The sequence below is a fragment of the Vigna umbellata genome, chromosome 8 (genome assembly GCF_029865625.1).
Source record: "Vigna umbellata cultivar VRB3 chromosome 8, Vumbellata_1.0, whole genome shotgun sequence".
NCBI classification, from domain to species: Eukaryota; Viridiplantae; Streptophyta; class Magnoliopsida; order Fabales; family Fabaceae; genus Vigna; species Vigna umbellata.
Window position 1 is genome coordinate 26,477,685 of NC_142172.1, and position 17,368 is coordinate 26,495,052.

At 36.3% G+C, this 17,368-nt stretch overlaps 2 protein-coding genes across 2 annotated transcripts; both read left to right on the top strand.

Annotated features, from left to right (window-relative positions):
* Window positions 1–2,841: 2,841 nt before the first annotated feature.
* On the top strand, window positions 2,842–6,928 carry LOC124842709 (uncharacterized). The gene is made up of 6 exons (XM_047319260.2): window positions 2,842–3,006; window positions 3,101–3,322; window positions 3,405–3,695; window positions 3,911–4,072; window positions 6,522–6,605; window positions 6,680–6,928. The coding sequence occupies exons 1-6, from the start codon at window positions 2,977–2,979 to the stop codon at window positions 6,785–6,787; spliced, it is 897 nt and encodes a 298-aa protein (XP_047175216.1). The 5' UTR covers window positions 2,842–2,976; the 3' UTR covers window positions 6,788–6,928.
* A 6,964-nt stretch (window positions 6,929–13,892) lies between these two features.
* Window positions 13,893–15,550, top strand: LOC124842710 (putative aspartic proteinase GIP2). The gene has a single exon (XM_047319263.2). It carries the CDS (start codon window positions 14,001–14,003, stop codon window positions 15,306–15,308), a length of 1,308 nt encoding a protein of 435 aa, XP_047175219.1. The 5' UTR covers window positions 13,893–14,000; the 3' UTR covers window positions 15,309–15,550.
* Window positions 15,551–17,368: the final 1,818 nt, after the last annotated feature.

The following is a 17,368-nucleotide window of genomic DNA, read 5'->3' on the forward strand; positions in this document are numbered from 1 at the left end:
GACACTGTAATCGATTACAAGGACACTGTAAACGATTACCCGAGAGAAAATTGGAATTTGTACAGAAAGTCCAACACAGGTACTCAGTCAGGTGAACAGGGGTCACCATTGGAAAAAGAAGTGACTTTTAGGCACTTTTGCACTTGTCTTAGGTTGTTCCTTGTGTTTCAGTGGTGGGAAGTGATGTTTTGGCACCCCATGATGGAGGAAAGAAACAATGTTTATGAGGTGAGCAACTTGGGTGAGATAACATGCTGTCAACTTTGACCTTTGCTGGCTATTTTACTGATAACTTTTCCCACCGACCTCCAAATGATGTGATTCTCTTTTTATTAGAAACTAGACTCAAAAATCTTTCCAATGACTACTAATTTGTAATTTTTGGACATCTGAGTTGGTACAGTTTATTGTTTCAAGTTAGCGTTTCATATATTTTTGCCAACTCTCACCTTTGCTTGTTCTTTTGCTCATATCTTTCTCCACCGAACTCCAAATGAGTTGATTCTTGTTTTGTTGGAATCTAGACTCAAAGACCTCTCAAATTATGCCTTGGAAATCAAGTTTACACCTTCTTTGACACTGTAATCGATTACAAGGACACTGTAAATGATTACCCGAGAGAAAATTGGAATTTGTACAGAAAGTCCAACACAGGTACTCAGTCAGGTGAACAGGGGTCACCATTGGAAAAAGAAGTGACTTTTAGGCACTTTGCACTTGTCTTAGGTTGTTCCTTGTGTTTCAGTGGTGGGAAGTGATGTTTTGGCACCCCATGATGGAGGAAAGAAACAATGTTTATGAGGTGAGCAACTTGGGTGAGATAACATGCTGTCAACTTTGACCTTTGCTGGCTATTTTACTGATAACTTTTCCCACTGACCTCCAAATGATGTGATTCTTTTTTTTTATTAGAAACTAGACTCAAAAATCTTTCCAATGACTACTAATTTGTAATTTTTGGACATCTGAGTTGGTACAGTTTATTGTTTCAAGTTAGCGTTTCATATATTTTTGCCAACTCTCACCTTTGCTTGTTCTTTTGCTCATATCTTTCTCCACCGAACTCCAAATGAGTTGATTCTTGTTTTGTTGGAATCTATACTCAAAGACCTTTCAAACTATGCCTTGGAAATCAAGTTTACACCTTCTTTGACACTGTAATTGATTACAAGGACACTGTAAACGATTACCCGAGAGAAAATTGGAATTTGTACAGAAAGTCCAACACAGGTACTCAGTCAGGTGAACAGGGGTCACCATTGGGAAAAGAAGTGACTTTTAGGCACTTTTGCACTTGTCTTAGGCTGTTCCTTGTGTTTCAGTGGTGGGAAGTGATGTTTTGGCACCCCATGATGGAGGAAAAAAACAATGTTTATGAGGTGAGCAACTTGGGTGAGATAACATGCGGTCAACTTTGACCTTTGCTGGCTATTTTACTGATAACTTTTCCCACCGACCTCCAAATGATGTGATTCTTTTTTATTAGAAACTAGACTAAAAAATCTTTCCAATGACTACTAATTTGTAATTTTTGGACATCTGAGTTGGTACAGTTTATTGTTTCAAGTTAGCGTTTCATATATTTTTGCCAACTCTGACCTTTGCTTGTTCTTTTGCTCATAACTTTCTCCACCGAACTCCAAATGATTTGATTCTTGTTTTGTTGGAATCTATACTCAAAGACCATTCAAATTATGCCTTAGAAATCAAGTTTACACCTTCTTTGACACTGTAATCGATTACAAGGAAATTGTATACGATTACCATAGTATTTTTTCTACAGATTGGCTCTACACTTGTCCAACTTGGTCCCCTAAGTAAGAATGGCTTCTTCTCCACTTCTTGGTGTCACCTCCCATCACTTTCCACTCTCTACCTCGACTGAAACACCAACACCAAGTAAATACAAGTGGACTTGTGCCTGAAAGTAACAATTTTTGCCAATGATCACCCATGACACCACAACTGACTACTTCAGTTCAACTTTCTGTACAAAACAGTGATTTCTCTCGTGTAATCGTTTACCAGGCCACTGTAAACGATTACAACAGTGTTTTAGTTTTACAGACAACTGCAATGTCATTAAGTGGTATTGGTTAGTGGTATTGGTGTTTTACTCACAACTGCAATGGTATTAAGTGTATCATAAATTGAACATTACATAATAAATGTCGGGAATTGAGGAACCAGTTTTAAAGTAAACAACTTCATTAAATTAAAGACTTGAAATTATCAAAGTAGTAACTGTGGTACATAGTTCTTTATAATGCAGAAAATAAAGCCTAAACAACCAATTTTAAGTCTGAGGATTGTTTTCAGAAGCCCTTTGGAAGTGTTGCAGTTGTTGTTCAATGTTCCCAACGCGCGATTGCAACGCATCAAACCTTGTAGTGATGACCATGTCCATGTTTTCAAATCTTGTTTCAAGGGCAAGATGGAGGACAGAGCGACACACAAGATGGAAGGGTTTCCTTGTGGACGACAGACCGACTACGGTAAAGATTGAACACACAGCCACACAGAATATCCAAGGTTTCAACGCACGTATTGAAGAAGGAGGAATGGAAGTTTCGAAGACGAACGAGAGAGCGAGAGAACGAGAGAGCGAGACACTGGAAGGGTTGAACGAACGTCTTTCCCACCCTAAACCGCCAAACCCAATTCTTAAAATTTCAACCTGAAAATCCCAAAATACCCCTCGCCCCGTAACCCTTTCTCTGTTTTAATTTCAAATTACTGAGCCAATGAAGCGCTGACACGTGACATTGTCAAAACAGTGTTAAAAATACGTTGTCCAAATAACATTTTCCTATTTTAAAGACACAACATCTACAAAATTCACAAAAGAATTCAAATTCCACTTTTCATCCCTCGGTCTGCCCTAGGGAGTCTCTTCCTCCTCTGGACAAGTTTCTACCTCTCATAGAGTGTGTTTCTCTGTTCTCTAACAGCTTGGAGTTGAGTCATATCGGTTCTATGACAAAGAAACCTGTTAAATACTTTGTGGTATATGTGTTTGTACATCAACTCTGTTAATTTGTTTGTTCTTACGGTCTATTATGAAGTAGCCTGTGACCTTAATGTCTGGATAAACACCCAGGTGGACGCGTTCACCGAGTCGGCGTTCAAGGGGAACCCTGCCGCAGTGTGTTTGTTGGAAGAAGAGAGGGAGGAATCATGGATGCAAAGCCTAGCAACTGAGTTCAATCTCTCTGAGACATGCTACTTGACACGGATTGCAGACTCCGACAGATCTGATATCTCGTCCATTGAACCCTCAAATGATCGTTTCCACCTCAGATGGTTCACTCCCACTACAGAGGTGAATTTACGTTTCATATTCAGTGTCCTTTTCTTTGTGGAAATTATGCTCACATTCTTGGTGTCTTGTCTTGTCTTCCTAGGTTGAACTATGCGGCCATGCCACTTTAGCATCTGCACATGTTCTTTTTTCATGTGGTTTGGTGAAGTCCAATATTATTGAATTTTTCACTCTGTCTGGAGTTCTAACTGCGAAAAAGGTCCCAGGGATCAATGAATCAGGCGCCCCAGATGATGGGATTTTCGTTGAATTGGATTTCCCTGCTGATACAGTTGCTGAGTTCAATGGTGCTGACATTTCACAAATTTCTGCCGCTTTGAATGGTGCCCATATTATTGATGTAAAGAGGACAACCATTGGAGATGACCTCTTGGTAATTCCTTGTATCTGTTCCTGATTTCTGTTTTGTTTTCTGGCACCATCAAACAAGCTCATTGGTTTATGTCTGCTAAGCCATTCTCTAGAGTAACAGTATGTTCTATTTAAAGATATGATGTCTTTTATATGGTATATTGGAAAATGGCATGTTGGATTTGAATCGTGAAAATTTGATATTGAGTGAATGATAAAGCTAATGATGTTTCATAGGTTGAACTTGCTTCAGGAAAAGAAGTTGTAGAACTACAGCCAGATATTGGTGCAATAGAAAAATGCCCTGGAGGAGGCATCCTGGTTACTGGGACTGCTTCTCCAGAGTCTGGATTTGATTATTATTGTCGAACTTTCTTTCCCAAATTTGGAATCAATGAGGTAATACATATGTTTAGTACAAGCTAGCTTGTGTTTGTGTTGTTAAGTGGTTGAAATAATATAAATTTTTATTGTGTCCCTTATTTGGTAATAAATCTTTAAGAAGTGTTGGACAAATCTCCAATGCATTAGATTAACTTTCAATGCATCTAGTAAGATTACAATAGCCGTAATACTGAAAACCAATAGTTAGGGACGACATACTTTGTTAGGTTTCTTTAGTCAAGAAACCAATCTTTCACTCCTCACAGTATCCACTCACACACAAAAGAAAGAATACGTATGTATATTGCTTCTATAATCAAAGAATGAAGTGTTTACAATCTTTCCCCAAGGGAGCACTTTCCCTTCACAGCAACAACCTCACAGCAACAACCTCCTGTCAATACAATGAATATCAAAAGCTACCCTCACACAAGACCTCCCTGCCTCCTTATAAAGGCCCCACCCCCAACCAACTAACAATTAATTCCTAAATTGTTTCCTCTGTCCTGCACCTATTACCCATTATAACCTATCATATTATATGTTATCATTACACTCCACTGCAAAACAACCTTGTTCTCAAGGTTGGAACCGTGAAACTTGATCTCAGGGGTCATCTTCTATCATAGGAAGGAAACCCACTGGCTACTGCCCTCCACAATTCAGGTCTGGAGGCTTTGGTGGTGGTCGATATGAGAGAATTGTTGACTCCTTTTGTTCCATTAATGATAAGAGTTTCTTCTTTTCCAGAATTCCCATGGACCATATGATTGTTCTATACTGCTTTCTGACCTGGTGACCACTTACATGGGCCTGAACTTTAACAATTCTCTGATGAATGATCAAGAATTCTTTTCTCTTCTTCCAACCCCGTTCTGTTATAGCATCAACACTGGCTAAACCCTTTCCTTGTCCAGATTTGTTCATCCTAGAAGTTAAAAAGGAAAGAGCTTGTTGATCTGGCCATTCAATTTCATCATCATTATCATGTTGAGCTAATTGTTTCCTCTGAACGTTATATTGCAGCCCTGCAAAGAAATATGCCTGCCATTGGTCTTCTGGTGTTTTATATGTTTGTGACAACCATATCTTGAATTCTTAGATGAATTTTTCCCCACTCAAAAAAGCTTCATCGTCTACTTTATTCCCAGCCATAATAGTCACCATGTTCCCACCATATTCTGCTTTCTTTCCTCTGTCTTCACCCTTCTTCACTGTTTTGACATACACACCACAACCTACCCCACTATCTTCCCTAAATATATCAGCGTTTGCCACTTTCTCAGCAGCAACAATAACAATGTCTCCATCACAGTTTTTGTCTTTGCCTTCCCCTTCATATGTATTTTCTTCTCTCCTATCTTGCCCTCTATTCCTGTAAAACAATCAACACTCAAAATAGCAGCTTCTGACACTCTACTCCCTGATGTAGCGGTAACAACATCCCCCTCATGGTCTTGGTCAACCCCGTCCTCTGCACTGATATCTGTTTCTCTTTCCTTCTCCCAATTGTTTGAATTTTCCCCTCCATCTAAAGGTTTTTTGGCTTTCTTGATGTCTAACAGACTATCTTGCCCAACCTCCGTACTTATCTTTCCTTCTTTCTTTCCTTTCAAGACATCTTGAAGAAATTCCTCTCTCCTTCCTATTTTTCCTCTATTAACATAATCTTATCTCCATCTATAGACCTTGGACTGCCTTCTAATCCTTTTTCCTAGTTTCGCGCCCTTCCTCCAAGAACTCGTATGAGTTCTTTGATTTCCTGCCGCATATCTTGCATATTTCTTCTCCATTCTGCCATGCTCATTTTTGGTTTTGCCCTACTCATTTTTCTGTTCGCTGGTCCTCCTCTTCAAGGTATTGTCTTTTCCTTCCTTGCTTCCACCCTTTCTTGATTACTTCTTGATCTGCAACCTTTGATCCGGCAGGTCGGACCAATTTGTTAGGTTTCTTTAGTCAAGAAACCAATCTTTCACTCCTCACAGTATCCACTCACACACAAAAGAAAGAATACGTATGTATGTTGCTTCTGTAATCAAAGAATGAAGTGTTTACAATCTTTCCCCAAGGGAGCACTCTCCCTCCACAGGAACAACCTCCTGTCAATACAATGAATATCAAAAGCTACCCTCACACAAGACCTCCTTGCCTTTTTATAAAGGCTCCCCAACCAACTAACAATTAATTCCTATACTTTTTCCTCTATCCTGCATCTATTACCCATTATAACCTATCATATTATATCCTGTCATACTTCCTAATCCTCAAGTTGCTAATTGTCACTTTTTCTCACATTTGCTATCTGATGCATGTGTAGCTTTTACCTGACTGAAAAGTAGCATTTTCCATGAGTAAATTGAAAAATTATCTGTTTTACTTGTATGAGAAAGGTTTGTTCCAATCTTTTCTTCTATTGTAAAGAATTAGATAGAGAGATGTTGAAACACTTGTTGATTTGCTTCAGGATCCTATCACTGGAAGTGCACAATGTGCCTTGGCACCTTACTGGGCCAAAAAACTGGGGAGATGTGATCTCAGTGCTTATGCGGTAGTCTTTTCTCTTCACTTTTTGGTATATTATGGTTATTTGTCATAGTAAATTTGTGGGTTACTTTTGAACAGGCATCATCGAGAAGTGGAGTTGTTCATGTTCATTTTGATGAGCAGAGCAAAAGGATATTGATGCGAGGAAATGCAGTAACTGTCATGGATGGGAGTGTTCTGATTTGAATTCCAAAGTTATTTGAACATTGCAAAGAAAAATAGACCCAGAAACTGTAACTGAGTTAATAGTCAGGAATTGGATTTTTATACCTGAGATTTGTAATCTCAGGTTGATAATTTATTTAAATTGGATAAATACTTTTGTGAGATGAGAAGTTTTACATTAGAGAAAATGTGCTTTGGTGATTACTTTTTTTATTTTATTATAAAAGTGTTGAAAAATGCTGAGAAAAACGTCAATAAGATCGATTTCATGATGTTCATGGTCATTAAAGGCTTATTTTATTATAGGTTTAATAGCCAATTTAGTCCTCACTTTGGTTGAAAAATCTCAATTTAGTCCCTCGTTATAAAAGTGTTTTGAGTTAGTCCTAACTTTTAAAATAGTGGGTCAGATTGGTCCTTTCTGTTAAATATAAGTTAACAAAATTAATGGATGATGATGTGACACAACTTAAAGCTAACGAGGGACCAATCTAACACATCAGCTTTAAGCTGTGTCACATCATCATCCATTAATTTCGTTAACTTATATTTAACGAAAGGGACCAATCTGACCCACTATTTTAAAAGTTAGGACTAATGTAAAACACTTTTATAACGAGGGACTAAATTGAGATTTTTCAACCTAAGTGGGGACTAAATTGACTATTAAACCTTTATTATATTGAGTAAGCTTCGAAGATAGGCCTCTAATATACAATAAAAATTTCTCATCTGAAGAACTCAACTCTAAGAAGAAAAACACTTTTGTAATACTTAAATTTCACATAAGCATAGTCTTATTTTTATCAAAATAAGTTCATTTTCTTTTTTTATTACATTATGATTTGTTGTTTGTTTAGTTTCTCTTTTTATATTTTATTTTAGCTATAGTTTTTTAAAATGAATTTGTTAGAATCGCTGCAGCGGAATTATTAGCGTGGTATAACAAACCAAGAGGGGTTTTAATACGAACGTGTGCCTTTTAATTTCTACTCAATTAAACTTACCAAGCAAATAATAAAGACAAATAAAGAGAGTAAGGTTGAGAGAAATTTGCACAGATGATTTTATCCTGGTTCAGATCACTAGGATCCTACGTCCAGTCGCTTATCTCAAACAAGATAAACCTTTTTCACTAACACAAAACACTTACAAATATTAGTCACAAAGAAAAACAATTTGTAAGAGTTTAGAAATACCACCTCTCTTGAAACCACAAGAGATGAACTTACACTTCCTTTGAATCTTCACAAAGGATGACCACCTCCTTCGAATGCTTCACGAAGGATGATTCTCTTCCACGCACTTCCTCGGACACACCAAGGATGAACACCTCTTCCGAACACCTCCTCAGACACACCAAGGATGAACCGGCTATTTCCTCTGTCACCGTAGCAGCACTTCACCAGCTCCACAGACACGAGTTTCACAAGCCGAACAAGAACACACAAGTCTCAATGATTTCTGAGTACTAGAGCACAAGGGAAGAGTTGTTTTTGAGATCAACCGAGAGCCAATTTATAGACTCAGCCAAATACTCTTCCATTCTTCGAAAACGGGCCATCTAACGCATTTAATCGATTAACATAAGTATTAATCGATTAAAATGAGTACAACGGCTAGTTTTTCAAATCTGAAAACCCCAACGGTCAGTGTTAATCGATTATTCTCAAGATTAATCGATTAGCTAATCGATTATTATACTCTTTAATCGATTATTCTAGTGGCGCTTGGGTTTTCAGGGCCAGCCTCTGTTTTAATCGATTAATACTTGTTTTAATCGATTAATACAGTGCGATTTTGACTCTGGACATTAATTATATAATATAAAATTACATGGAATCAAAACCACTAAAAATCTAAGTCCTAGACACTAAACTACAATTATTACAAAAGCTTTCCATAGCAATACAAGTCTTCATAACATCTTGAATCTTGATTTCTCTTGACTTGATTTGGACATCATCAAAACTTCATCTTCATCATTTTGCTAACATTCTCCCCCTTTTTGATGATGATCAAAAACTCCTTTGATTTAAAGCTTTTAGTAATAATCTGGATAAAACACAACTTACGGAAGAAAAAGTGCATTAGTAAATAAGCACAAATAGCACAAATAGGCAAATAAGCTTTAAACATTTTCTCCCCCTTTTTGATCATAATTAAAAAGTTGTGTTTGATGTTCTCCTCCTAAGATAATACTCCCCCTTAATAAAAGCAAGTATGCATATGAGCTAAAAATATTTTAAATTTAAAGATTCATTCAAACATGCACAAAAGGATATATAAAGCAAATATTTTTAGGATAAAGAACTTATAAAACATTGTTTAATCATATATTGAATTATATAAGATAGGAATTTTTTTTTTTTATTTTTTTTTTTATTTTTTTATTTTTTAAAAAAATGCAATCCTAAGATATTTCTAAAAAATTCCTAGATCTCTTCTAATGTTTACCCCTGTAGATATGCCTCCAACTTCGTAATGATAATCCTCTAGGTTGTTTCCACATTTTGTTTAGATCTTCATTTTGAGGATTGTCATCATTCTTTGCTTCATTTGTTGTCTTCTACAAATTTTCATCATTGCCTGCATGTAATTCAACTGACTCAAGAGGTTTTGCCTCAAGGTCTACAATTTCATCAAAGACAACATGCACACATAAAAATTTTTCCGATTGAAAACTATATATGCTTTGTATATTAGAAGATATCCAAAAAAAAATAGTTTCATCGGCCTTGGAATAAAATTTTCTTAAATTTAAAGAAATTCTAAATATTAAACAATAGGTACCCAACTACTTGTATGGGTCCTTTGGGTTAGATTTAGAAAAAAGAAATCATTTTACAACCCAAACATATCTACCACTTGGAACACCATAATGCTTAATTTTACATTTATTTGAAGTATGACCCTTTTTCATACAATAAAAGCATGATACAAAGTTTGTGTTCCTATAAGTTGTTCCTTTTTCTACCCATGTTCTACGGGTTCTATTATTATGTTTATTTTTAATTTTAGGAACATACTTATTTTTAACAACCTTATTTTCGTTATTTTTACTACATTCTCCTAAGGTTGTGTGTTCTAGTAGTTTCTTAAAATTTTCACAAGAAGCACATTCATCATTACTAGTAAATTTACCTTTTTCAAAAAATAAAACTTTATTTTTCAAATCTTTATTTTCTTCACAAATATTTTCAAAATTTAATTTTAAATTTTTATTTTCTTCAAGAATATTTTCAAAGTCTGATTTCAAATTTTTATTTTCTTCAGAAATATTTTCAAAATTTAATTTTAAATTTTTGAAATCCTTTTTCAATTTCTTATGAGCTTTATCTAATTTTTCAGATTCTACTATTAAAGCAGCATAAGTTTCATGCAATTCATCTTCACTAATTTGACTATAATTATCAGAATCGCTAGATGTACTTACTTGGCTTCCAGCGTCGTCGTTCACCACTAAACAAATGTTTGCTTCTTCATCAGATTCGCTCAAATCTGAAATTGTTTCGTTGTCATCTTCCCATGCAATGTATGCCTTCTTTTTCTTGAAGAATTTTTTCTCCTTTTTGTCTTCACTCTTCTTGTTGTTTTTGGCTTTTGCTTCTTCTTCATCAAGTCTTCCAAGATCTAGTTCATGTTCCCTCAACTTTCCAAATAGTGCCGCCATAGTCATGGTGTTGAGGTTTTGTGACTCCGAGATTGCAGTCACCTTAGGTTGCCACAACCTGTCTAAAGACTTCAAGATTTTAATGTTTAATTCATCAGTATCAAATGACTTACCTAGTCCAATGAGATGATTGACAATGTTGGTGAAGCGTTTTTGAACGTCGGAAATTGTTTCTCCTTGCTTCATCCGGAACATTTCATACTCTTGAATTAGGGAGTTCTTTCTTGCCCTCTTTACGTCATCCGTTCCTTCATGTGTCACTCTGAGCACGTCCCACATTTCTTGAGCAGTTTTGCAGACAGAAACCCTGTAGAACTCATCAACAGTCAATGCTGATGCAATAATATTCCGAGCTTTTATATCATTCTGAATTCTTTTCTTTTCTTCAATGGTCCATTGACCACGGGGCTTTGTTTCCTGTATATTGTTAGTAGGAACAGAAGAACCAGATGCAATAACATCCCAAATTTCACAATCAATAGATTCAATAAATATTTGCATTCTTACCTTCCAGAATGCATAGTTCTCACCTGTGAATAGTGGGGGTCTATTGATTGATGCACCCTCTGCAAAGGTTTGATGTGATCCTGCCATTTGAATGACTATCAAAGCAAGCTCTGATGCCAATTGTTAGAATCGCTGCAGCGGAATTATTAGCGTGGTAACAAACCAAGAGGGTTTTTAATACGAACGTGTGCCTTTTAATTTCTACTCAATTAAACTTACGAAGCAAATAATAAAGACAAATAAAGAGAGTAAGGTTGAGAGAAATTTGCACGGATGATTTTATCCTGGTTCAGATCACTAGGATCCTACGTCCAGTCGCTTATCTCAAACAAGATAAACCTTTTTCACTAACACAAAACACTTACAAATATTAGTCACAAAGAAAAACAATTTGTAAGAGTTTAGAAATACCACCTCTCTTGAAACCACAAGAGATGAACTTACACTTCCTTTGAATCTTCACAAAGGATGACCACCTCCTTCGAATGCTTCACGAAGGATGATTCTCTTCCACGCACTTCCTCGGACACACCAAGGATGAACACCTCTTCCGAACACCTCCTCAGACACACCAAGGATGAACCGGCTATTTCCTCTGTCACCGTAGCAGCACTTCACCAGCTCCACAGACACGAGTTTCACAAGCCGAACAAGAACACACAAGTCTCAATGATTTCTGAGTACTAGAGCACAAGGGAAGAGTTATTTTTGAGATAAACAGAGAGCCAATTTATAGACTCAGCCAAATACTCTTCCATTCTTCGAAAACGGGCCATCTAACGCATTTAATCGATTAACATAAGTATTAATCGATTAAAATGAGTACAACGGCTAGTTTTTCAAATCTGAAAACCCCAACGGTCAGTGTTAATCGATTATTCTCAAGATTAATCGATTAGCTAATCGATTATTATACACTTTAATCGATTATTCTAGTGGCGCTTGGGTTTTCAGGGCCAGCCTCTGTTTTAATCGATTAATACTTGTTTTAATCGATTAATACAGTGCGATTTTGCGATTTTGACTCTGGACATTAATTATATAATATAAAATTACATGGAATCAAAACCACTAAAAATCTAAGTCCTAGACACTAAACTACAATTATTACAAAAGCTTTCCATAGCAATACAAGTCTTCATAACATCTTGAATCTTGATTTCTCTTGACTTGATTTGGACATCATCAAAACTTCATCTTCATCATTTTGCTAACAGAATTTTGGTTCGCTATTACGGAAATGCATAAAATTAATTATTTTCTTTTGAAAAACGTAAATGTACCATTTGTTTTTTTAAAAAATGTCAAACACAAATGTGCAGCACAGGACGATTTCTTCATGTATTCCTTCTTATTGTTACCTTCTTATAGTTAATATATTGAAAAACATAGATTTGCAACTAAGGATAAAACTTATATATATATATATATATATATATATATATATATATATATATATATATATATATATATATATTCACAAACTGTTCTTTTTTTACAAACTCCACGGAAAACATTCTGTCATTTAAGTAAAATGAACCAAAAATATTAAACAAGTTAAAACAATATATAATCAAAAACATTGAAACTTCATTTGTAAATGTAATATTTCTTGCTGTTAGTATCAATGCATTTTGCATGTAAATGTCACCTTTCATCCAAATAAGCATCCACTTTAAATGTTTATTCAATATGCGCTCTAATTATTTATTTATTATTCTTTATATTAGGCTTGGGTTGGAGAGTATGATTTCTTCCAAAATTAACTAATCAAGCCCAAAGATACACGTGTTCTGTTTCTAGCTAAATCTAATATAGAGAGAAGGAAAAAGGCACTATCTAGTCTTATTAGATACAATCTTAAACAGCTGGCTAACTTATGCCAGTTGACTATTAACTATTATTGCAATACCACATTTCAAACATGTAAGGATTAGAAATACCAACACATATCAAAATGAAACTATTTTCACTGTACGATTATAATAAACTTAAGTAACTTTGTAGTAATATAATTATTTATGTTGAAAGGGAACGAGGAAAACTCCTGCTTCTTTCGCTCGGGAATGCTCCACCTTCGTCGATCGGTCCTCCTTGCTCCTGTCTTACCACCTGGATCCTCCTCTCTTACTGCCAAAATGGGGGTAGCCTGCATCCGACGCTCAAGTCATAATTTATCTCTGCAAGTCTAGTAAAATCAGAAAATCAGACAGCTTACCTTCTCAATCAATTGTTATTTATAGGATTTCAAGGAATATCATCCATTAATATACCTCTTAATGACGATAATGCCCACCTTAACTGCTCGAGAGTGACCGTTACATCATTAATTATGCATTCATTGACATTCAGAGGTTGTCTCCAGCAAACGGCTGGAGAGTTCACGAGTATTATCCTGGCGTCGGATCGGAAATGATCGGCTTCCACCGTCTACCCGGTCAGTCTAATTAACACTTCCATAGTTCTTGGACGATCAGTCTAACCTACTCGATAGTGACTCAAGCATGTCCGGTCGTTCCAACTTTGTGGTAACAATAATAACATTATTGGAAAGGTTTGACTGACACCCTTCTTTTTCTATACACTCATTTAATAACTTTTTATTTCATTTAATTGCAAACTTAGGTCTTGAGATTGTAATTAAATGAAGAATGGGGTTATCAACATATATTTTTTCGAAAAAGTTAGATAGAGGCTGTCACGTTTGACGAATCTAATGCGTGAGTTGTCATTGGACTTCTGTGCCGCAAAGCAATCAAAGGTGGCAACTCCCTTTCACGTATATAAATACAGGGAAAATGTTATTTGGACAACAAAAGTTTGACACAATTTTGACAACGGCGACGTGGCAGCTGTGCATTGGCTCAGTGAACCGGGGTAAGGGGTATTTTGGGTTTTTTCTGGTTTGTTTTCAATTCACTGAGCCAATGCACAGCTGCCACGTCGCCGTTGTCAAAATTGTGTCAAACTTTTGTTGTCCAAATAACATTTTCCATAAAATACTGCTGCCACTTATCTTCAACTTCATTTCTATTTCAGTTGTCATACACAGCCATGGCTAATACTCCCAACATTCTGCGTCTCATCTCTCTCTTCCAACTTTTCTTCATTGCACCCTCTTTCGCTCAGCAATCTTTCAGACCCAAAGCCCTCGTTGTCCCCGTTACAAAACATGCATCAACTCTTCAATACGTAACTCAAATCAACCAAAGAACTCCCCTTGTCCCACTAAACCTTGTGCTTGACATCGGAGGCCAATTCCTCTGGGTCGACTGCGACACCAATTACGTCTCCTCCACTTACCGCCCTGCACGGTGCCGCTCCGCCCAGTGCTCCCTCGCCAGATCCACCTCCTGCGGGGACTGCTTTTCCGCCCCCAGACCCGGCTGCAACAACAACACGTGCGGCCTCACGCCGGACAACACCATCACCCACACCGCTACCTCCGGCGAGCTTGCTGAAGATACCGTCTCCCTCCAATCCACCAACGGCTTCAACCCGGGACGAAACGTCACCGTTTCCCGCTTCCTCTTCTCCTGCGCCTCCACCTTCTTACTCCAAGGTCTCGCCACTGGAGTCTCCGGCATGGCAGGTCTCGGCAGGACGAAAATCGCACTTCCCTCACAGTTCGCTTCCGCGTTCAGCTTCCACAGGAAATTCGCCGTCTGCCTCTCCTCTTCCAAAGGCGTCGCTTTCTTCGGCGACGGCCCTTACGTTCTACTCCCCAACATCGACGCCGCTCAGTTACTCACCTTCACCCCTCTGTTAGTCAACCCCGTCAGCACCGCATCCGCTTTCTCCCAGGGAGAACCCTCCGCCGAGTATTTCATCGGCGTGAAATCCATCAGAATCGACGAAAAAGCCGTGCCCCTTAACACGACTTTGCTATCCATAAACAGCGAAGGCGTTGGCGGAACCAAGATCAGTTCCGTTAACCCCTACACCGTGTTGGAGGCTTCGATCTTCAAAGCAGTGACGGAAGCTTTTGTAAAAGCGTCTGCTGCGAGGAATATAACGAGGGTGGCTGGTGTGGCACCGTTTGAAGTGTGTTTCAGCAGTGAGAACGTGGTGGGCACTCGGTTAGGGGCGTCGGTGCCAACCATTGAACTTGTTCTCCACAACCAGAAGACGATTTGGAGAATTTTCGGAGCGAACTCGATGGTGAGTGTGAGCGATGAGGTACTTTGTCTCGGGTTTGTGAATGGTGGTGAGAAGCCGAGCACTTCGATTGTGATTGGTGGGTATCAACTTGAGAATAATCTCTTGCAGTTCGATTTGGCCGCTTCAAGGTTGGGTTTCAGTTCTTTGCTCTTTGGAAGCCGAACTACATGCGCAAACTTCAACTTTACCTCCACTGTCTAAAAGAAACCTTTCTATAACTACCATTATCTCATTTTCATCCATAATAAATGCTAGCTGTTGAATTTGAGTATGCATAGTTTCGTGTAGACAGCTATAAGTTTGAACATTTTATTTAGATTTTTTCTTACTGATTAAAGTGTGGGAAACCTCCACGCTCTGTCTGTATCAGCATTCATCATACATAGTTTTGCTTTATTTAATAACTTAATAATGCATCTTTATAATCTCTCTTTATCTTAATATTTTAGATTAATAGTATTAAGTATCATTAAACATGATTTGTCTCAGGAGCCTTTTTTTCATAGCTTGTTTTTTATTTTTAATATTCACTTTTAAGAAAAAGCAATTCAACTGTTGAGAATGGAAGAGTAGTTTTCCACAAGATTATTTTAGATATATAACTGATTATAAGTATAAATTCATAGCCATCATATTAATAATCGAGGTAATTGAAAGTTGAGTGGCATTAAAAATATAAAAATCTATAAATATTAAAAGTGTTAAGATGTTGTGTTAAAGTAGGTGTCAGTTATAAATAATTTATATAATCTCTCTAATAAAAAATACTTCTAATATTCTTTCATTGTCCGTGTTAATTACTCAATTTTTACCACGAAACTTTAAGACTTAAAATTGAGCTTGTTAATGATTTTTAATTACTCAATTATACACAATAAAATTAAAAATCATTATATAGCAATCAATTTTAAAAGACTTAAAAAATTATAAAAACTTAAAATAGTCTTTATAAATAAAAAAATTATAATTGATTTATAAATTAAAATCTAAGTTAATTTTTTACAAACATTAACCACCAAGAAATTATCGTCAAAATTAGTATCTAGTTTAAAATTATAAATTAATTAGTAGCTAAAATCTTGATGATTGAAATATCTTAAAATTAGCTTATTCATTTACATTTAAGTTTGTTAGTTTTTAAAAATTGATAAAAAAACATAGTAAAAAGTAATTTATTAGTATATATTAATATTTATTAGATTTTTAAAATTTAACTTTAGAAGTTAAGAATAGAAAAAAAAATTAAAGACTAATTAATTGTGAAAATTTAGTTATTTGTAAATAGTAATATTTATTAGCCTTTTAAAATTTAAATATAGAAGTTAGGAATAGAAAAAGAAATTGATAGGTATAATTAATCGTGAAAATTAATTTATTACTACTTTGCTCAACCTTGACTTTCAAATGACTTGGCTTGAATTCCAATTTTATATGACTCAGCTTAATCTTTAGTTAAGAATAACGAGATTCAATTTTTGTCAGAAATGCACTTTAATTGACTTTTAATTGAGGCCAACTTGGATTCATCTTTGATCAGAAGTGACTCTGATTGACCTATAGTTTTGGTCGACTTAGATTCTTCAATCTGAGTTGACTCGACTCAATTCTCTTATTCAAGTTGACTCGTCTCGATTCTTCTGTATGCATTGAGTCATCTCGACCTTAATTTAGGTCAACCCGATTCAATTATTCGACCCGAGTCGACTAGTCTCGATTCTTTAGGATAGGCCAACACATCTCGACCTTTATACTAAACCAACTTAGCTTGATTATTCAGCTTAGACTGACTCAACTTGACCTTCAACTCAGTCTGACTTTGCTCGATCTTTAACCCAAGCTATCTCGACTCAACTTTTCAATCAAGGTCAACTTGGTTCAATTTTTTGTCATAAGCCAACTTGGCTTAACCTTTTGGATTAGGCCAACTCAGCTCAACCTTCAACCCAAGATGACTCATCTTGATCTTTGTCTTGGACTAACACCTCTCGACTTTTAGGCCACCGACTAGGCTCGATTCTTCAACCTAGGCCAACTTAGCTATTATTCAACTTTGGTCAACTTGTCTCAATTCTTCGGCACAGACTTGTTAAGACAAAATCGTTTAGAGAATAGACCGTCTAAAGCAACCCAAGTTTTAAATTTTAACAAAACGCATTAAACGAAATATTATTGTGTAGGAAAAACTTTTTAAAACAACAACGTCTAATGAAGAAGCATTTTATAACATATGAAGCCAAAAGCTAAAGTAATGCTTTATAGAA

Excerpts from the sequence above, each read along its gene's own strand:
- LOC124842709 (XM_047319260.2), top strand. The coding sequence starts at position 2,977 with ATGACAAAGAAACCTGTTAAATACTTTGTG. Across the intron at positions 3,007-3,100 it reads AACCTGTTAAATACTTTGTG|GTGGACGCGTTCACCGAGTC; the intron begins GTATATGTGTTT and ends ATAAACACCCAG. Across the intron at positions 3,323-3,404 it reads GGTTCACTCCCACTACAGAG|GTTGAACTATGCGGCCATGC; the intron begins GTGAATTTACGT and ends TTGTCTTCCTAG.
- LOC124842710 (XM_047319263.2), top strand. The coding sequence starts at position 14,001 with ATGGCTAATACTCCCAACATTCTGCGTCTCATCTCTCTCTTCCAACTT.